Below are 22,866 nucleotides of genomic sequence, written 5' to 3' on the forward strand. Positions count from 1 at the left end.
CTTCAGACGTGAAGGGATTTCGATATGCTTAGTGTTCATCACGGCGATCGCTTGTGGTGGTCAGACGTAGCTGACCAGAGCCTCTAGGGCCTGCCCTCACGTTCCCAAGTGGTCCAAAATCGGGCCACTGTCACATCTGAACGCCCTATAAATTTGGATATTCACGATTCGACCAGTTGGTCAAATAAAGACCCACAATGAAGCCCCCCTTTCTCTATTGGCCTTTGGCATTAACCATCTATCCAGAGAAATGAGTAAGCAAATTTGGTAAACAATATCACAGATACAGCATTGGCATCAGATAAATGGTTCAAATGGCTCTAAGCACTATGGGACTTAACATCTGAGTTCATCCGTCCCCTAGACTTAGAATTATTTAAACCTAACTAACCTAAGGACATCAAACACATCCATGCCCGAGGCAGGATTCGAACCTGCGACCGTAGCAGCAGCGCTGTTCTGGACTGAAGCGCCTAGAACCGCTCGACCACAGTGGCCGGCCATAAGCATTAGAAATAAATTGGAAATTTGTGGTAAGGTCTTATGTGACCAAACTGCTGAGGTCATCGGTCCCTAAGCTTACGCACTACTTAATGTAACTTAAATTAACTTATGCTAAGGACAACACACACACCCATGCCTCATGCCTGAGGGAGGACTCGAACCTCCAACGGCGGGAGCCGCGCGGACCGTGACAAGACGCCTCAGACCATAGGCATTAGAAATTACATTAATTCCAGGTAAACTTCATTGTACACTCTGCACATTCAGATACTCAACACAGTGCACATAGCACAACTTCCTGCTCTGGAACCTTTTTGTCTGATTTATAACTGGATATCCGCCTCCTGCAGAAACTGGGCAACACTGACATAGCCTTCTGTGGTCAGCGTCAAAACAAGTCTGTGGCAGATGTAGATATTGTGTGTGGCGTGGACTGGGCGGTTTTTTAGGTTAGATAGCCTCGAGCAAGTACAGAAAGGGCAACAGCCTCAAAGGGTGCGGGGCAGGACATGCGGGAATCAGTGATCATAAGGCCGTTGCAGCATCCCTGAATATGGAAGTAAATAGGAATATAAAAAACGGAGGAAGGTTTACCTGTTTAGCAAGAGTAATAGAAGGCAGATTTCAGACTACCTAGCAGATCAAAACGAAAATTTCTGTTCCGACACTGACAATGTTGAGTGTTTATGGAAAAAGTTCAAGGCAATGGCAAAATGCGTTTTAGACAGGTACGTGCCGAGTAAAACTGTGAGGGACGGGAAAAACTCACCGTGGTTCAACAACAAAGTTAGGAAACTACTGCGAAAGCAAAGAGAGCTTCACTGCAAGTTTAAAGGCAGCCAATACCTCTCAGACAAACAGAAGCTAAACGATGTCGAAGTAGCGTAAGGAGAGCTATTCGTGAAGCGTTCAGTGAATTCGAAAGTAAAATTCTATATACCGACTTGACAGAAAATCCTAGGAAGTTCTGGTGTTACGTTAAATCAGTAAGTGGCTCAAAACAGCATATCCAGACACTCTGGGATGATGATGGCATTGAAACAGAGAATGACACCGTAAAGCTGAAATACTAAACACCTTTTTCCAAAGCTGTTTCACAGAGGAAGACCGCACTGCAGTTCCTTCTCTAAATCCTCGCACAAACGAAAAAATGGCTGACATAGAAATAAGTGTCCAAGGAAAAGAAAAGCAACTGAAATCACTCAACAGAGGAAAGTCCACTGGACCTGACGGGATACCAGTTCGATTCTACACAGAGTACGCGAAAGAACTTGCCCACCTTCTAACAGCCGTTTACCGCAAGTCTCTAGAGGAACAGAAGGTTCCAAATGATTGGAAAAGAAGAGCACAGGTAGTTCCAGTTTTCAAGAAGGGTCGTCGAGCAGATGCGGAAAATTATAGGCCTATATCTCTGACATCTATCTGTTGTAGAATTTTAGAACATGTTTTTTGCTCGCGTATCACGTCATTTCTGGAAACCCAGAATCTACTCTGTAGGAATCAACATGGATTCCGAAACAGCGATAGTGTGAGACCTAACTCGCTTTATTAGTTCATGACACCCAGAAAATATTAGATACAGGCTCCCAGGTAGATGCCATTTTCCTTGACTTCCGGAAGGCGCTCGATACAGTTCCGCACTGTCGCCTGATAAACAAAGTAAGAGCCTAAGGAATATCAGACCAGCTGTGTGGCTGGATTGAAGAGTTTTTAGCAAACAGAACACAGCATGTTGTTCTCAATGGAGAGACGTCTACAGACGTTAAAGTATCCTCTGGCGTGCCACAGGGGAGTGTTATGGGACCAATGCTTATCACAATATATATAAATGACCTAGTAGATATTGTCGGAAGTTCCATGCGGCTTTTCGTGGATGATGCTGTAGTATACAGAGAAGTTGTAGCATTTGAAAATTGCAGCGAAATGCAGGAAGATCTGCAGCGGATAGGCACTTGGTGCAGGGAGTGGCAACTGACCCTTAACATAGACAAATGCAATGTATTGCGAATACATAGAAAGAAGGATCCTTTATTTTATGATTATATGATAGTGGGACAAACACTGGTAGCAGTTACTTCTGTAAAATATCTGGGAGTATGCGTACGGAACGATTTGAAGTGGAATGATCGTATAAAATTAATTGTTGGTAAGGCGTGTGCCAGTTTGAGATTCATTGGGAGAGTCCTTAGAAAATATAGTCCATCGACAAAGAAGGTGGCTTACAAAACACTTGTTCGACCTATACTTGAGTATTGCTCATCAGTGTGGGATGCGTACTAGGTCGTTGACAGAGGAGATAGAGAAGATCCAAAGAAGAGTGGCGCGTTTCATCACAGGGTTATTTGGTAAGCGTGATAGCATTACGGAGACGTTTAGCAAACTCAAGTGGTAGACTCTGCAAGAGAGGCGCTCTGCATCGCTGTGCAGCTTGCTGTCCAGGTTTCGAGAGGGTGCGTTTCTGGATGAGGTATCGAACATATTGCTTCCCCCTACTTATACCTCCCGGGGAGATCACGAATGTAAAATTAGAGAGATTCGGGGGCGCACGGAGGCTTTCCGGCAATCGTTCTTCCTGCGAACCATACGCGACTGGAACAGGAAAGGGAGGTAATGTCAGTGCCACGTAAAGTGCCCTCCGCCACACACCGTTGGGTGGCTTGCGGAGTGTAGATGTAGATGTAGATGTAGATCTGACGATGTTCAAGCCTGGTAAAAACACTAAACACGAAGAACACCAATGCAATCTGGTGGCTGTTCTATCTCTCACAGAGAATTGCATCTCTACTCATTAATCTACCCGTCAGTGGTGTGTAGGTACACTGACGTCCGAACGCGACTTCTGGTTGCTTCACTGCTTTTGTCAGGTAGTGCGTTTCGTCTGGTGAGGTTTCTGGTGTGGGTGGTGTGGCGCGGCCTTACTTGAAGGGCAGCACGAGTGTCATCCAGGAGTTGTCGGTGAGCATCTCGGGCGTGAGGAAGGTGAGGCAGTGCGTGGTGTAGGGCACGCTGAGGTCTATGAAGCGCAGGTGGTGCGGCGTGTAGTGGAAGCTGCCGAGCGCGAGCGCGGCGCGGCCCTGCTGCAGCTGGCCCAGCAGCCCGTTGACGGAGCCGTCGGCGCGCTGCGTGCCCCACTTCTCCTCCTGCCAGCCCGCCGGCACGTACAGCTCCACCGCGAAGTTCATCGACTGCGACAGCGCTCCCAGCACCTGCACCCGTCCACCTTACCCGCTCACTGCACAGCCCACCGGCGAGGCTTTTCGTAAAACGCAGAAAATACCAGCAAAAAATGCAATTCGTCCATAGTAGAATACTCAAGCATTATGACCACTTCGAAGATCGAAAGTCTCCTCTTTAGAAATCAGCATGGATTCTACAAACAAAGATGTTCCAAATCCCAGGTCGCTCTGTTGATCCTAATACCCAAAACGCTTGTCGTGGTACAAATGTAATAATACTGTACCAACAGCCGTTTTTTTCATATTGTTTTATTAGGCAACCAATTACGATGTTCCAGTCACGTCATCTTCAGGCCTGTCACATGAATAACACCAAATACCACTCGCACATGTATAAGACAAGGCACCAATGTCGCACATGTGACAGCTGTTCACAGTACAATATCAAAGTACACTACTGGCCATTAAAATTGCTACAACAACAAGAAATGCAGATGATAAATGGGTATTCACTGGACAAATATACTACACTAGAACTGACATTTGACTACAAAAAAAAAATGGTTCAAATGGTTCTCATTACTATGGGACTTAACATCTGAGGTCATCAGTCCCCTAGAACTTAGAACTACTTAAACCTAACTAACCTAAGGACATCACACACATCCATGTCCGAGGCAGGATTCGAACCTGCGACCGTGGCGGGAGCGCGGTTCCAGACTGAAGCGCCCAGAACCGCTCGGCCACACCGGCCGGCCATGTGATTACATTTTAACGCAATTTGGGTGCATAGATATTGAGAAATCAGTACCCAGAAGAACCACCTCTGGCCGTAATAACGGCTTGATACGCCTGGGCATTGAGTCAAACAGAGCTTGGATGGTGTGTACAGGTACAGCTGCCCATGCAGCTTCAACACGATCCCACAGTTCATCAAGAATAGTGACTGGCGTACTGTGACGAGCCAGTTGCTAGCCCACCATTGACCAGACGTTATCAATTGGTGAGAGATCTGGAGAATGTGCTGGCCAGGGCAGCAGTCGAACATTTTCTGTATCCAGAAAGGCCCTTACAGGACCTGCAACATGTGGACGTGCATTATCCTGTTGAAATGTAGGGGTTCGCAGGGATCGAATGAAGGATAGAGCCACGGGTCGTAACACATCTGAAATGTAACGTCCACTGTTCAAAGTGCCGTCAATGCGAACAAGAGGTGACCGAGACGTGTAACCAATGGCACCCCATACCATATACGACAGTATGGCGATGACGAATACACGCTTCCAATGTGCATTCACCGCGATGTCACCAAACACGGATGCGACCATCACGATGTTGTAAACAGAGCCTGGATTCATCCGAAAAAATAACGTTTTGCCATTCGTGCACCCAGATTCGTCGTTGAATACACCATCGCAGGCACTCCTGTCTGTGATGCAGCGTCAAGGGTAACTGCAGCCATGGTCTCTGAGCTGCTGCAAACGTCGTCGAACTGTTCGTGCAGATGGTTGTCTTGCAAACGTTCCCATCTGTTGACTCGGGGATCGAAAAATGGCTGCACGATCCGTTACAGCCATGCGGATTAGATGCCTGCCATCTCGACTGCTAGTGATACGAGGCTGTTGGGATCCATCACGGCGTTCCGTACTATCCTCCTGAACCCACCGATTCCATATCAATCATTGGATCTCGACCAACGCGAGCAGCAATGTCGCGATACGATAAACCGCAATCGCGATAGGCTACAATCCGACCTTTATCAAAGTCGGAAACGTGATGGTACGCATTTCTCCTCCTCACGCGAGGCATCACAACAGCGTCTCACCAGGCAACGCCGGTCAACTGCTGTTTGTGTATGAGAAATCGGTTGGAAACTTTCCTCATGTCAGCACGTTGCAGGTGTCGCCACCGGCGCCAACCTTGTGTGAATGCTCTGAAAAGCTGATCATTTGCATATCACAGCATCTTCTTCCTGTAGGTTAAATTTCGCGTCTGTAGCCCGTCATCTTCGTGGTGTAGCAATTTTAATGGCTAGTAGTGTAACTGCTGTTGGTACAGTATTATTGCATTTCATCGACCAGCCGCTGTTCCATACACTGGTGGCCAAGATGGGGTTACATTTTTTCGTGATGTTACACGTCGCCTGCCCACCGCTTCCCATAAAAAGTGGACCCCAAAGAAGATGATGCTGTGCTGTGTGGTCTTAGGAACATCTGAGTCCATCATACTGAAATACGCGAATCAAGTAGTAATTTTGAACACCAATGAATCAAAGCTTATCATGGGGTGTAAGTGAACGGGGAAGGTTATACCATAATTGTAACAATGAAATGAGCACAAATCTGATTAATTAGCTGAAATTTATTCTGCATTTAAGAGCCATCCTTGGCACTGATTACGTGTTATAGTAAGATGACAACAAATTAATTTAATATTGCGCTTAATAATACATTAATTTTTGGCGTTTTCATCCTTTACTGCAGTAAAAAGGACGACAATGCAACTCTTAATATCATAAAGTGAAACCATCTGGATCTTTCAAATTTATGTTTTTGAAAGTTTTCAGTGTAATGTTTCCTTAAAGCATGCAGCAACTAAATAGCGGTACGTCAAAGCTAACACATTTTATGTGTACTCAGTTTGCAAGTAAACAGCACTAACTATCCACTGATATATTTTTATGAATAAAATTTTGGATATAACTAATGATTTCTTAAGAAAATTTCGTTTTCCTACAAAAATTTGGAAATCAAGACTCACCTGAATAAAATAAATCAATATTGGTGTGCTTGAATTATTTTATTTATGAGATTTTACTGAAACTTTACTGCGCAGTTTGGCAAAACAGCCAACTTGCACACTACCATTGGTGACAGTCGAAATCTTCAATTATTTCAGTATTTGTACAGCACTCCCATACCATACTCCTTCGTTCACTCTTACGTCCACGATTCTTGCCATCTATGGTCGCACTGTTTGTCCCTCTCTCTTGTGTTGTGGCTATGGCTGCTCTATGTCCGAGTTTACAAGGATTTTTCCTAGTTTTGAGACAGTCCGGGAGAGTCCTGAGGGGGGGGGGGGGGAGAGAGGGGGTTACACAACCACCCAGGTTAACGTAGACCTGTTTTGTGTCTGGAAGAATTAGACTGATTTGAAATAAATATATTTTAATAGATCTTAGTTAAAAGTCTTTAACTATATTTGATACAGGCTCCCAGGTAGATGCCATTTTCCTTGACTTCCGGAAGGCCTTCCATACAGTTCCGCACTGTCGCCTGATAAACAAAATAAGAGCCTACGGAATATTAGACCAGCTGTGTGGCTGGGTTGAAGAGTTTTTACCAATCAGAACACTGCATGTTGTTCTCAATGGAGAGACGTCTACAGACGTTAAAGTAACCTCTGGCGTGCCACAGGGGAGTGTTATGGGACCATTGCTTTTCGCAATATATATAAATGACCTAGTAGATATTGTCGGAAGTTCCATGCGGCTTTTCGCGGATGATGCTGTAGCATACAGAGAAGTTGCAGCATTAGCAAAATTGCAGCGAAATGCACGAAGATCTGCAGTGGATAGGCACTTGGTGCAGGGAGTGGCAACTGACCCTTAACATAGACAAATACAAATGTATTGCGAATACATAGAAAGAATGATCCTTTATTGTATGATTATATGATAGCATAACAAAAACGCAGTTACTTCCGTAAAATAACTGTGAGTATGCGTACAGAACGATTTGAAGTCGAATGATAACATAAAATTAATTGTTGGCAAGGCGGGTGCCAGTTTGAGATTCATTGGGAGAGTCGTTAGAAAATGTAGTCCATCAACAAAGGAGGTGGCTTACAAAACACTCGTTCGACCTATACTTAAGTATTGCTCATCAGTGCCGGATCCGTACCAGGTCAGTTTGACAGAGGAGATAGAGAAGATCCAGAGAAGAGCGGCGCGTTTCGTCACAGGGTTATTTGGTAAGCGTGATAGCGTTACGGAGATGTTTAGCAAACTCAAGTGGCAGACTCTGCAAGAGAGGCGCTCTGTTGCCCGCCAGGTTTCGAGAGGGTGCGTTTCTGGATGAGGTATCGAATATATTGCTTCCCCCTACTTATACCTCCCGAGGAGATCACGAGTGTAAAATTAGAGAGATTCGGGCGCGCATGGAGGCTTTCCGGCAGTCGTTCTTCCCGCGAACCATAAGCAACTGGAACAGGAAAGGGAGGTAATGACAGTGGCACGTAAAGTGCCATCCGCCACACACCGTTGGGCGGCTTGCGGAGTATATATGTAGAATGTAGATGTAGAAATGGAGTTTGGCGCATAGGTAGTTTTGTTCATTTTGTATTTTAAAAAACCCAGCGGCGAGCACACTTAGACGCTCTCCTATACAAGTATTTTCCGTACTTCGTCGTTGAGACCAATGAGAAACCGCCGACAATCGACGACAATCGCATGCATAGCGCCGCCCCACGCCAATGTATCGTCGACAGACTGTATGTGTCTGGGAAAATAACCCGATTTGACCCAAATGACTGGGATTTTCTAAGTCTTTGTCCAGGGTCGGTAGTTTAACAGTTGGCAAGCCAGTTTCTGACGCTACCTGGGCGTCTCCTCCAACGGTTTAGAGTCCCTGTGTCACATTGTATGCTTTCTACTGCTTGCACCACATAGCTCCACGTGATTTGCTGATGAGTACAGTATTATTCCAAACAATTCACTTTTCTTATCGGCTCCTTTTTATCACCAAACTGCTACATAAAACTGGGGCTAAGTTTGTTTCGGCGTAAAGTCAAGCGCCAGCACGCCAGTCGGTAACGATGGAGCAGAGAGGGCTGTGAAAAGACGTCAGCCAATTACACGCTAGCCATCCCCTCTCCAGGACGACAAGGCGATAGCAGCGGCCATTATGCGAAGACGACATAAGCGCCGCGCCCGACTGGTGGTGGCCCAGTTGAACAGCAGCGTCAAGATCAGGCACTTGTATAGCAGCGACTCAGGAACTGTACATGGGCCGTCCACAAAGTAAGTTCCGTTTCTATCTGCGGCAGCGCTACGATCGCAGTTCCGAGTATGTGCGGCAGTTACTCTGACTCAAGGAGAAGACATGTACGCCATTTTTAGATCGCTGCTGCCGACGTGTGCTTTGTAGTCCTTCTTTATAATGCCGCCGCGTGTGAAATCAAATCTGAGATTCCTTTTCTAAATGCAAAGAAATTTAAACCAAAGGAAATTCATTGGCAATTCTGCGAGGTTTACAGACAAAATGCTATGAGTCATTCAATGGTTAGAAGATGGATCAGATTTTTCAGTGAAGGACATGATCAAGTGCACAATGAAGAACGAATTGGCTGCCCGTCTGTGGTTACTGATGAACTGGTTCACACAACTGAAGAGAAGATAAATCACAACAATAAGTTTACACTTACAAGGGGAGGCCATGACGTTTGGAACGCGGATTTATTGCAAACTTCGTACACTCGTAGTACTCCATGAGGACAACAAAATGTATAGTGTGTACTTCTCAAGCGTTATTGAGAAAATCGCAAGATGATTTCGGTCATCAGATGTGCGTGGCCATTTTTACCATGAAGCGGCTGCAGCCGAGTGGTGCCGTCACGGTAGCTCAGCGTGTTCGATCGGAGGGCTGGTTGGTCTCTGTAATAAAAAAAACTGAGTGAAATGATCAACAAACGAACTTGACCGGATGTCATGTGACGTCCGCAACGAACAAACACAACGATCAACAACGAACAAAAAAAAAAAAAAAAATGTGTGTTGGGTCAGAGTGTTAGCTACCCTTTGTGATAAAAGAACTGAGCGAACGGGTCAACGAACAAACTGAACGGGTGTCATCGGACGTCCGCCCTGAACAAAATCAACGAGAAATATAGAACAACTGATTTTTTTAAAAAAAGTGGTTCGCGTTCAAGCTGCTGGATCGAGTTCCGTTCGTCAGTTTTCATTTTTTATTTTCAACACAATCATTTTCTTTACTATTGATGACCTGTGGTATCGTGTTGAAGCTGCATGGGCACGCCATACAAGCTCTGACTCAATGCCCAGGCGTATCAAGGCCGTTATTACGGCCAGAGGTGGTTGTACTGGGTACTGATTTCTCAGGATCTATGCACGCAAATTGAGTGAAAATGTAATCACATGTCAGTTCTAGTATAATATATTTGTCCAATGAATACCAGTCTATCATCTGCATTTCTTCTTGGTGTAACAATTTTAATGACCAGTAGTGTAATTAATGCGACTGGACTGTGTATGTAGTGATTGCTAAAACTGCAGTATTTCTCGTCGCAGTCGGTTATGTTTAACCTCCAGCTTAGTAGACTCGTCGAGAATGAGGGTGTAACGGTACTTTGCGGGCAGGCGTGTCAATTAGCATCATATTAATTAAAATCGGGGAAGAATTAAAAAGGGGAAAGTAATACGAAACTTTAATAACTGCACAGCATTACTAAGAAGCAATATAATTAAAAGTAATAAAAAGCAAAGTAGCAAAAACCAAGGGGGACAGCAAGATATAGGGGCGCGTTTGTTTTTCAATAGATATAAAAGAACATGTAACACATTATTGAGCTCTCTACCTTCACTTATTGCGATCGGGCTAGTCGATGAAAAAGTGGTACGCGACTGCGAAATTCGTTAAGGAGATTGTTTAAAAACTCTTCAAGCACGTTTAAAATACATTACGTGTGACGAAGTGATCAGAGACGTTTATTGTCGGGTGGAGTGAAAATGAATCCGACAACATGATTCGAACTTTGTGCTAGCTGAGAAAAATACTCTTGGGAAACTATTATGGTTGCGGAACCCACGAAAGTTGTGCACAACGGAAAGCTATAGTTTACGTAATTCTGCATTTTATGGTGAAACGCGTGTGCGCGGAACATTAATACAATCTTATCCTTGGACGGTTGCGGGGGTAACTGATACAAACAACGCGCCAGCATAAAAAATAGTTCGCTTCTTAACTACCAGATATTAATTAACGGGGACCTATGATACTAAAAAAGAAGGATAGGATCATCACCTCCAATCCCGATTCATATTTCATATTTAATTAGTGGAAAGAGAAGTGTTAATAAAGAAACTACATTTCAATTTATCCACGATTTTGGCTTCATTAAGTAGACTTGACTACATGATAAACAATATCTGTGGAAGTTGTATCGCCATAATATTTATCCAACCAATTTTGTGGGACACCAAAAATGTAAATGCATGAAATTGTTCTTACCGCGGATGTGTAATGTGTGAGTGTGACGAACTATATTGAGAAACTGAACATCGATTACGTACTTGCACGTTTATCTGCGAAAATGGTCCTTGTCAGTACATCAGCATAGAGTTGGAATAGAATCACTGGAACATTGCAAACCATTCGGATTAATCGAACATCTAAATACGTATAATGCTGGTACCACCAGGATGTGTTCTTTCTCCTCACCCCCGTGGCAGTAATTAAATTAAGAGTCAGCTGGGAAATACATTTAAATCAACTGACGACCATTGAGCTAGCGTCACGAATTTTCAAACGTCCACTGCCGTGTATGAAGGCGAGTGACACCACGAGTGTTAAAGTCGATTGAGGGGTGTCGCCGTGATCGTATTGAATGACATTGAGCAGTTACAAGGGGTACAATGTAATGAATGGAAATGCCGTACCCAGATTCTGGGAGGGGGACTGAAATGTCGCTTCTCGACCCGGGGATAGTGCCACCACTCATTCGCTAGCCGTTTCAATGCGCGACCCCACTACAGGGGCCGCTCGTACCTCGACTTCGAGGCCAGTGAAGCCGGCGTCGGAGTGCAGGGCGGCGGGGACGTTGTCGAAGGTGGCGGCGACGAGCGGCTGCCCGCGCAGGTTGGCAGCCTTGTCGCGAAACAGGTCGCGGCCCGAGTGCAGGCGGCCGCGCTTCCACGTGTCGAGACGACGCAGCACCAACGGGAAACGCGCCGTGGCCGGGAACGGCACCGTCGACAGCTCGAACCAAGTGTCGCGCCGGGCGCCGCCGTAGCGCCGCAGGAACACCACGTCCACCAGCTTGCGCCACAGGCCGAGCAGCGGGCGCGCCAGCAGCCGGTCGTCGTGCAGCAGCAGTAGCAGTGCGCGGCTGCTCAGCCGCCGCTCCCTGCGCAGCACATCCATACCACTGTCTAACATAACAGTCGCGACATTCACTGCTAGTGATCGGGAGCTCGTGAATGAGTCGTTCAAATGAACGCTCCACTCCAGTGAAGTGTGAACTAAGCACTCAATTTCAATGAACTGGTACTTTAAACTCTTCACAGATAGCACACTCCACACTTTTTTCTAGTTCACTCACTCTCTTCCGCTCTCCCTCTACCACTACATCGGCGCTACGTCACTCATCCTCCCTTCTCTTCAGTCCTCCCTCTACTGCCTGTCGACGAATCGTGCGGTGTTTGTTGGTAATGACAGGTTTACGAGGGGTTATGTAGGTGAGGGGCGAGAGGAAGGCAGCGTCAGCTGCTTCCTGCAGTGCTGACGTCATTACCCGTGACTATTAGTGCAGTTAAACTTGCGTCTACGGGTAGCCTACCGTTGGCAGAGCTTGTTTTTTTTTTCCTTTATTGTAATTTTAAGCACCTCATACAAGGCGGGCTGGCAGCAGCATAATACGCTGCTCTTCAGCCTTAAGGGGTACAATAATACGACATATAGGTGACACAGACAATACAATAAAAATGGCGGGCAAAAAATGTAGATACAAAAACAATAAACATGAAGCCGTTCACACTGGACGCAAAAAAAACACTAACACTTGTTGACACGGCGCACAGAAGACAGACGACGGCGACGGCACACGTGAACAGTGGAGACGTAACGACGAAAGAACACTAAACGCAGAGGAAGGCACACATACGAGACACTGATGGCGATGATCTCTGGCGCGCGAATGTTCACTGAGCGTGTGCGAGTCCGGGGACCTGCCAAGAGAGGAGGAGGAGGAAGGGGAGTGGGAGAGGGGAGAGCAGAGATGCCAGGGGCATGGGAGATAGGGGGAGGGGGGAAGGGGGAGGGGAAGTCTGGGGGAAGAGGGGTGGAGGGAGGGGACGGGGGAAAAGGAAAGAGAAGGGAGGGAGGGTGCCTAAAGGAAAGGACACCAGGAGTGGGGGGGGGCAGGGTCAAAGTTGATAGGAGGGGTAGATGGAGGGGAGGGGGACATCATCAGAGAGGGGGAGCTGGTGGAAGCCACCTCGGGAGAGGGTAAGGAGGGTGGAAAGATGGAGACCGGGTGGGACGTGGGAATACAGGCGCGGCAGCGGGCGGGGGTGGGAGAGGATCGCGGAGACGAGCGGGTGAGGAGGATCAAGTTTATGCGAGGTGTACAGGATCCGTATCCTTTCAAGGAAAAGGAGGAGATGGGGGAAGGGGATGAGATCGTACAGGATCCGCGTGGGGGAGGGGAGACAGATGCGGTAGGTGAGGCAGAGAGCATGGAGTTCAAGGATTTGGAGGGATTTATAAAAGGTAGGGGGGGCGGAGATCCAAGCCGGATGGGCATAACGAAGGATAGGGCGGATGAGGGGTTTATAGGTGTGGAGGAGGCAGAGCTTGCAGACAAATGAACATTAAAGACACAAACGAAGAGGCTGGCTGTGTGAGCACGCACAGTCAACATGAAAATAAAAGGTTTGTTAATAACACTGAAAGAGCGATTTTACCTGAAATCGTACCAATGACTACAGGTGACAGTTTACGTTTTTAATCTGGAGCATTATTATTCTCAACAAAAATAAAATCTACAGGAAAACTTCTGAATAATTACTTAGCGTAGGTATATAGACTTTGTGACAGGGGTAAACATACTCATTCTATTTTGGATTAAATTTTAAAAGGAACATAAAATTGGACTGCATTTCATTGGTAATCCTAGTTTTCAGCCCATGAATACAACAAATAACGTTTCATTTGGCAGATAAAGACTTTTTTGGGTGCTTCGTGAGAAAATGTCGAGCAAGATTAAATGTGATACCTTCTTTATATGTGACACGCTTCTCTGTTTATCTTTCCTTTGTCCCCTTCGACTATGCTCTATTTACGCTAACTCAGACGCTGTAAGAGCGTAAAACGTTGCGTGCACGTTACTGCATAGTTCGGCCATCTGTTGGTAAAATTTTGAAGTATTACGAAGCTTTATTGTACGAGCGAGGCGAAGCGAGCGTAGCCGCGGCTGAGCGGCGAACTGGGCAACTTCGCCAGGCTTCCGTACTTCATGAATGAACTACTTCATTTGAACGCTTCACGGCAAAGAGTGAAATGAATGAAGTAGTTCACGGGAATGAACGAGTTCGACCCATCGCTAATCACTGCTGTAAAAGTTGTTACCGTTCGACAGCTGGAACGACACTAGCGCTCCAAGCGGCGAATAAGGTGAACATCAGACGCGTCGTAAGCACAATGTTTGTTTTCCATCCATTTCCTACGTAATTTACGAAATATTTGAGTTATTTTCTTGCCTGCAAGGGTTTGTGTAGTATCAGAAGGCATATATGTTTATAAAAAATGATTCTAAAATAAGCGCAACTATGGACAAGAACCATGAATCGAGTGGCAAGCTACAACACATTCGTGAAGCAACACTTGTGACGTTGGATAGAATTGCAGCTTACCTCGTTGATATCAAAAGAATATAAACACACAGATTCACACGTTAGAAGCACAGACATGTACCTCTACATGCAAAAGCGATCGACAGATTATTTATCGTTCTGTAGGCCTACTGTTAGATTAGATTAGATTAATACTAGTTCCATGGATCATGAATACGATATTTCGTAATGATGTGGATCGAGTCAAATTTTCCAATACATGACATAATTAAGTTAATTTAACAACATAATTAAGTTAATATAACAACTTTTTATTTTTTTTAAACTTTTTTATAATTTTTTTGTTTGTTTTTTCTTTTTTTCTTAATTTATATCTAAAAATTCCTCTATGGAGTAGAAGGAGTTGTCATTTAGAAATTCTTTTAATTTCTTCTTAAATACTTGCTGGTTATCTGTCAGACTTTTGATACTATTTGGTAAGTGACCAAAGACTTTAGTGGCAATATAATTCACCCCTTTCTGTGCCAAAGTTAGATTTAATCTTGAATAGTGAAGAACGTCCTTTCTCCTAGTATTGTAGTTATGCACATTGCTATTACTTTTGAATTGGGTTTGGTTGTTAATGACAAATTTCATAAGAGAGTATATATATACCGAGAAGCTACTGTGAATATCCCTAGATCCTTAAATAAATGTCTGCAGGATGATCTTGGGTGGACTCCAGCTATTATTCTGATTACACTCTTTTGTGCAATAAATACTTTATTCCTCAGTGATGAATTTCTCCTTGTCGCCTGTAGCCACAAGTACAACCTTCATCTTTATATTATTCTAAGTGGGACACGCAACTGCCAAATAGTGGGTGAAATATGTTGAAAACATTATAATGAGCTGATTACATTACATTTGGCGCAAAACCAAATATTTAAATAATTTTCAAACAATCTGTCAGTGAACAAGGTACTAACAAAATAATGTTATCACACGAAGGAAGCAAGGAAAATTATGTGACTAACAACAGAAGTGAATGAAATACATACCAAACGTTACGATTTTGTAAGACACGAATAACTGCACTTAATCTAACCACTTCATCGTCAAAGCAGGTCTGTGTTGACGATTCACACGAATCTGGCACTGATACATGGAGAGCTGAACTGGCTGCTTCTGTGTCATAGGACTGTTTTACAGCTTTAGATGGATTGTCGAATCTTTGTGGCAGTTTCCTCTTCATCGTCAGTTGAGGTAGCTTATTTGGGACGTCAAATAGTGTGGGTACTGCATTCCACAAGAGTTCATGAACTGGTTTGTTCGAAATGTAGCGAACAAAACCTAATATTATTATACAGGTAAACTGGGTCTTTTTTCATAAGGTCTTCTCGTCTGCTATTAACCAGCCATTTTCTGCTCCTAAAACGAAACATTAATCATTAATACACATGTAGTTTGTAAGTGAATCCTGGCGATATAATTTAGTAACATGATGGTATATAACTCTCAGGATCTTTAGGAAACCTAAAAAAAGACAGCTGTTGTGTCTTCTACCTGTTGTTGCTGCAATTTATTGCGCTACATACGCTCCCGCTTGTAAAAACCATTGTAGAAATCAAAATAAACAACCACTATTCGCTTTCACGACCGCGCCGAACTCACAGTTTAAGTTACTGGCCGCTTGGGGCGCTACTGGCGCCGTAAACAACAAAATCGAGGCGAAGTATCGCGACTGTTATGTTAGACTGTGCCCATACGAGGTGTAGGAGTATGAAACCAGAATTTCCCTATAGATGGTGCTAGCCGTCAGTGTTGGGACCGTGAGACCGCGTCCCTAACGCCATCTGCTTCCTGTAACGGCTGACGACGAATGTCAACACACAGTAATCAAAGTTCCATACATCTGTGTCTGTTTCAAACCTGTAAACATGTCGACTTTTGTGCCTACGAACTACGATTTGCGGACAGCATTGATTTTCTTTTATCATTTGAAGAAAATTGCTGCAGAATCGGATCGAATGATTGTCAAAGCTTTCGGCGAACATGCTCTTGGGAAAACACAGTGTTTCGAGTGGTTCAAAAAATTCAAAAGTGGTGATTTAGACGTGAGAAACGACGAACGCGGAAAACAACCGAAAAATTTCGAAGATAATGAATTTCAGGCCGTATTGGATGAAGATGATACTCAGACTCTACAGGAACTCGGGGAACAATTGAATGTCACGCAGAAAGCCGTTTCTCTTCGGATGAAAGCTATGGGAAAGGTGCAGAAAGCTGAAAAATGGGTTCCACGTGAACTGAATGAAAGACAGCGAACAACTCGAAAAACCACTTGTGAAATGCTACTCGCCAGATACAAAAGAAAGTAGTTTCTCTGTCGAGTAGTTACAGGTGATGCAAAATGGATCCCAAGCGTCGTAAATCAAGGGTCAATCCAGGCAAACCATCGTCATCCGCTGCGAGACCAAATCGCCTTGGAAAGCAGACAATGCTCTGTGTTTGGTGGGATAAGAAGAGTGTCATCGATTATGAGCTGCTAAAATCTGGTGAAACCGTTAACACTGATCGCTACCAACAGCAAATGATCGATTCAAATCGAGCATTAGGCGAAAAACAACCGGAATATGGAAAAAGGCAACACAATCTCATACTACTCCATGATAACGCCCCATCACACCGAGGCGTTCAATTGGGAGATACTAGGGCATGCGGCTTATTCTGCAGACTTGGATCTGTCCAATTATCAACTGTCTGAATCATTGGGACAACGCCTCGCTGAATAACGCTCCAATTCGTATGAAAATGTATAAAAATGGCTCGCTGACTGGTTCGCTTCAAAAGAAGCGAAGGAACTTGCCCCCTTCTTGCAGCGGTGTACCGTAGGTCTCTACAAGAGCGTAGCGTTCCAAAAGATTGGAAAAGGGCACAGGTCATCCCCGTTTTCAAGAAGGGACGTCGAACACATGTGCAGAACTATAGACCTATATCTCTAACGTCGATCAGTAATAGAATTTTTGAACACGTATTACGTTCGAGTATAATGACTTTTCTGGTGACTAGAAATCTACTCTGTAGGAATCAGCATGCGTTTCGAAAAAGACGATCGTATGAACCACATCTCGCGCTATTCGTCCATGAGACTTAGAGGGCCAGGTAGATGCCGTGTTTCTTGACTTCGTTCGATACAGTTCCCCACAGTCGTTTAATGAACAAAGTAAGAGCATATGGACTATCAGACCAACTGTGTGATTGGATTGAAGAGTTCCTAGATAACAGAATGCAGCATGTCATTCTCAACGGAGAAAAGTCTTCCGAAGTAAGAGTGATTTCAGGTGTGTCGCAGAGGAGTGTCGTAGGACCGTTGCTATTCACAATGTATATAAATGACCTTGTGGATAACATCGGAAGTTCACTGAGGCTTTTTGCTGATGACACTGTGGTGTATCGAGAGGTTGTAACAATGGAAAATTGTACTGAAATGCAGGAGGATCTGCAACGAATTGACGCATGGTGCAGGGAATGGCAATTGAATCTCAATGTAGACAAGTGTAATGTGCTGCGAATACACAGAAAGAAAGATCCTTTATCATTTAGCTACAATATAGGGGGTCAGCAACTGGATGCAGTTAATTCCATAAATTATCTGGGAGTAAGCATTAGGAGTGGTTTAAAACGGAATGATCATATAAAATTAATCGTCGGTAAAGCAGATGCCAGACTGAGATTCATTGGAATAATCCTAAGGAAACGGAGTCCGAAAACAAAGGAAGAGCGTTACAGTACACTTGTTCGCCCACTGCTTGAATACAGCTCACCGGTGTGGGATCCGTTCCAGATAGGGTTGATAGAAGAGGTAGAGAAGATCCAACGGAGAGCAGTGCGCTTCGTTACATGATCACTTAGTAATCTCGAAAGCATTACGGATATGATAGATAAACTCCAGTGGAAGACTCTGCAAGAGAGACGCTCAGTAGCTCGGTTCGGGCTTCTGTTGAAGTTTCGAGAACATACCTTCACCGAGCAGTCAAGCAGTATATTGAGCCCTCCTACGTATATCTCACTAAGAGACCACGAGGGTAAAATCAGAGAGATTAGACCCCACACAGAGGCATACCGACAATCTTTCTTTCCAAGAACAGTGCGAGACTGGAATAGAAGGGAGGACAGATAGAGGTACTCAATGTACCCTCCGCCACACACTGTCAGGTGGCTTGCGGAGTATGGATGTAGATGTAGATGTAGAACAGTTTTTTTTTTTTTTTGCTTGGCATTTACAGCCTACTGGAGAGGTGGGAGAAATGTATAAATAGCAATCGAGATTATTTTGAATAAAATATTGTTTAGCAGTTTCAAACAACAGATGTGTAATTATTGCACTCAAATTCCGGTTTCATGCTTCTACACCTGGTACACAACAGCCGCTTCAGCGCTGGCGAAATAGGGCAGTGTATAGTCCGCACAGGATAAGATGGCGGATGTGCAGTGACCAATTTCCGTCTAAAGCGCAGAGCAAGTTCGTTATGTTCGTCCGCTTTCGGCCGGTCAGCGACGCACTGCGACGACAGAATCGAGGCGCACACCCTGCATTCTTTTGCGAACGAAGCCATTCTGTAAAAAATTTCATTTCTATGTTACGTATAGCTTTATATGTCAGCTTCATGATGATTTGCCCATCATTTCATACTGGTCGTAGTTATTTGTTATTTGCATTTAAGTAGGACACTACACGCAATTGGAAGAAGTTTGAAATGGAAAATAGGGGTCGCTATGATTTTGCGTTTGGTACATATTAAACAATATGTTGTTGCGTATGAAATTTAGCTAACATCTTGAAATTATCTTCAGACTTGGGTGAAGGCCTCAATCTGTCACCAATCTGAAGAAAACTGATGTGATGTAGCACACTCATTTACGGTCTCACGTGCCAGCGATAAAGTGAGAATGAAGTATCCACAACATCCCTATTATTTTATAAACTGTTTGAGACATCGAAATGAGATTTTTGCGAATGACAGCATGAAAAAAGGAAAGTATGTTGTCATGTTGCTAGTATGCGAAAATTCATTATTTGTCATGTTATTCTACTAACTAGATACTTTTTCGATGAAAGAATGTAATTTTTAAGGGCCATCGATAGCCGGTGAAACAAGAAATTCTGCGAGTTTCAAATGGTTCAAATGGCTCTAAGCACTATGGGACTTAACATCTGAGGTCATCAGTCCCCTAGACCGTAGCGGTCGCGCGGTTCCAGACTGAAGCGTCTAGAACCGCTCGGCCACTCCGGCCGGCAGGAAATTTTAACATGTCAACAAGAGAAATGTGGGTTTTACTCAAAATTCAACACTCATGACACTTCTCCGAAAGTTACAAATGGTTAACAACACAGGCGAAAATTATTTTTTTTCTTTTGTTGCATTTTCAGGGGAGTTATTTTTAGATACTAACCAAAGCAAAGGTGACAGTAAATCGTTTTGAATGCTCACCTGCAAGTTTGGGCATGGAGGGACTCCACTTAATATTTACAAAAAATATGAATGTAAGCTTCAGTTTAGAATGACACTTTCCCTTCAGCACTTGGCATTTCCCCTACAGCAGCAGCCCGCAATCCCCACCTACCTCGCTCTTGCCGTACCAATTGCGCTACTACCGGTCACGTTATTCCGTGCACACCCTACATCTTGACCGAACGCTATATAGTTGATGCTCCGGTATTTCCATGGCTGTGGGACATGTCGATTAAAAGTAAAATCCGTACTTATTTAAAAAAAAAAATCCATTCCTACAAAACTTCAGACGTGTCCAAGGAAAGTACAGTGTCTGATCAGAAGTATCTGGACACTCCCATGTAATATGGAACTGACCACTAGCAGTCACAAGAGGCAAACCCGCCTGTATAAAACGAAGCGAACAGTACTGTGTTCTCAATGGAGAAGCAGTAACGGCAAAATGTGTCGCCCAGGAGACTTGGAATGTGGACTACTCATTGGATGTTAACTGAGTAACGTATCCACCAGGGACCTTTCAAACCTTCTAAAGCTGCCTGAGTCGACTGTTGATTCAAATGGCTCTGAGCACTAGGGAACTTAACTTCAGAGGTCATCAGTCCCCTAGAACTTTTGTTGTTGTGGTCTTCAGTCCTGAGACTGGTTTGATGCAGCTCTCCGTGCTACTCTATCCTGTGCAAGCTTCTTCATCTCCCAGTACCTACTGCAACCTACATCCCTCTGAATCTGCTTAGTGTATTCCTCTCTTGGTCGCCCTCTACGATTTTTACTCTCCATGCTGCCCTCCAATGCTAAATTTGTGATCCCTTGATGCCTCACAACATGTCCTACCAAACGATCCCTTCTTCTAGTCAAGTTGTGCCACAAACTCCTCTCCAATTCTGTTCAATACCTCCTCATTAGTTATGTGACCCTCCCATATCATCTTCAGCATTCTTCTGTAGCACCACATTTCGAAAGCTTCTATTCTCTTCTTGCCCAAACTATTTATCGTCCATGTTTCACTTCCATACATGGCTACACTCCATACAGATGCTTTCAGAAACGACTTCCTGACACTTAAATCTATACTCGATGTTAACAAATTTCTCTTCTTCAGAAACACTTTTCTTGCCATTGCCAGTATACATTTTATATCCTCTCTACTTCGACCATCATCAGTTATTTTGCTCCCCAAATAGCAAAACTCCTTTACAATTTTAAGTGTCTCATTTCCTAATCTAATTCCCTCAGCGTCACCCGACTTAATTCGACTACATTCTATTATCCTCGTTTTGCTTTTGTTGACTTTCATCTTATATCCTCCTTCCAGGACACTATCTATTCCGTTCAGCTGCTCCTCCAGGTCCTTTGCTGTCTTTGACAGAATTACAATGTCATCGGCGAACCTCAAAGTTTTTATTTCTTCTCCATGGATTTTAATACCTACTCAGAATTTTGCTTGCTGAATATACAGATTGAATAACATCGGGGACAGGCTACAACCCTGTCTCACTCCCTTCCCAACCACTGTTTCCCTTTCATGTCCCTCGACTCTTATAACTGCCTTCTGGTTTCTGTACAAATTGTAAATAGCCTTTCGCTCCCTGTATTTTACCCCTGCCACCTTCAGAATTTGAAAGAGAGTATTCCAGTCAACATTGTCAAAAGCTTTCTCGAAGTCTACAAACGCTAGAAACGTAGGTTTGTCTTTCCTTAATCTAGCTTCTAAGATAAGTCGTAGGGTCAGTATTGCCTCACGTGTTCCAATCTTTCTACGGAATCCAAACTGATCTTCCCCGAGGTCGGCTTCTACTAGTTTTTCCATTCGTCTGTAAAGAATTCGCGTTAGTATTTTGCAGCCGTGACTTATTAAACTGATAGTTCGGTAATTTTCACATTTGTCAACACCTAGAACTTAGAACTTCTTAAACCTAACTAACCTAAGGACATCACACACATCCATGCCCGAGGCAGAATTCGAACCTGCGACCGTAGCGGTCGCGCGGTTCCAGACTGTAGGTTCTAGAACCGCTCGGCCACTTCGGCCGGCGAGTCGACTGTTGGTTTCGTGACTGTGAATTGGAAACGTCTTGGAACAACCACACCTAAACCAAAGTCTGCCTGACTTCGTGTACTGACAGGCAAGGACCTTCGAACGTTGCAGAGTGTAGTTGCAAAAAATTTCCTGAAATCATCGGAAGGAATCACTCGTGAGTTCAAAAGTGCTACCAGCAGACGCACTAGCATAATGGCTACGTGTAAGCAGTTAAAAAGAAAGGAGTGCAATGGTCAAGCGGCTTATCATAACCTACACGTTTCTGTGGTCCTTACTGCGCAACGCTTTAGGTGGTGTAAAGTGAGACGCCATTGCACAGTGAATGGCTGGGAGTGTGTCGTTCGGAGTGATGGACTACGCCTTGCCGTGTGGCAAACCGATGGGGGGGGGGGAGGGGGGGGTCTACATTTGGCGATTGCCTGGAGATCGTCGCCTGCCATTGCGTGTAGTGCCGACAGTGAATTGCGGAAGAGATGGCGTTAAGGAATAGGGATGTTTTTCTTGCTTAGAGTGTGGTCCCCTCATTGAACTTAATAAAACGCTAAATGCACGAGGATAAGGACACGTTTTTCAGTATTGTGTACCGTGCATTATAGAGGAGCCTTTCGGAGACGTTCTACATCTACATCTACATCTATACTCCACAAGCCACCTGACGGTGTGTGGCGGAGGGTACTTTGAGTACCTCTATCTGTTCTCCCTTCTATTCCAGTTTCGTATTGTTCTTGGAAAGAAAGATTGTCGGTATGCCTCTGTGTGGGCTCTAATCTCTCTGATTTTACCCTCATGGTCGCTTCGCGAGATGTACGTAGGAGGGAGCAATGTACCGCTTGACTCCTCGGTGAAGGTATGTTCTCGAAACTTCAACAAAAGCCTGTGCCGAGCTATTGAGCGTCCCTCTTGCAGAGTCTTCCATTGGAGTTTATCTATCATATCCGTAGCGCTTTCGCGATTACTAAATGATACTGTAACGAGGCGCACTGCTCTCCGTTGGATCTTCTCTATCTTTTCTATCAACCCTATCTGGTACGGATCCCACACTAGTGAGCAATTTTCAAGCAGTGG

General features: G+C 44.5%; 1 protein-coding gene across 1 annotated transcript in view; it reads right to left on the minus strand.

Annotated features, from left to right (window-relative positions):
* The window catches only part of LOC124803415, a 129,470-nt gene that overhangs the window by 84,449 nt on the left and 22,155 nt on the right, over positions 1-22,866 (minus strand). The window contains exons 4-5 of the mRNA XM_047264635.1: positions 11,465-11,822; positions 3,424-3,710 (exon numbers count right to left, since the gene is read on the minus strand). Coding sequence (XP_047120591.1) covers positions 3,424-3,710; positions 11,465-11,822 — 645 coding nt within the window. The remainder of the gene's footprint in view (positions 1-3,423; positions 3,711-11,464; positions 11,823-22,866) is intronic.

The sequence above is a fragment of the Schistocerca piceifrons genome, chromosome 1, assembly GCF_021461385.2.
Source record: "Schistocerca piceifrons isolate TAMUIC-IGC-003096 chromosome 1, iqSchPice1.1, whole genome shotgun sequence".
In the NCBI taxonomy this organism is placed as follows: domain Eukaryota; kingdom Metazoa; phylum Arthropoda; class Insecta; order Orthoptera; family Acrididae; genus Schistocerca; species Schistocerca piceifrons.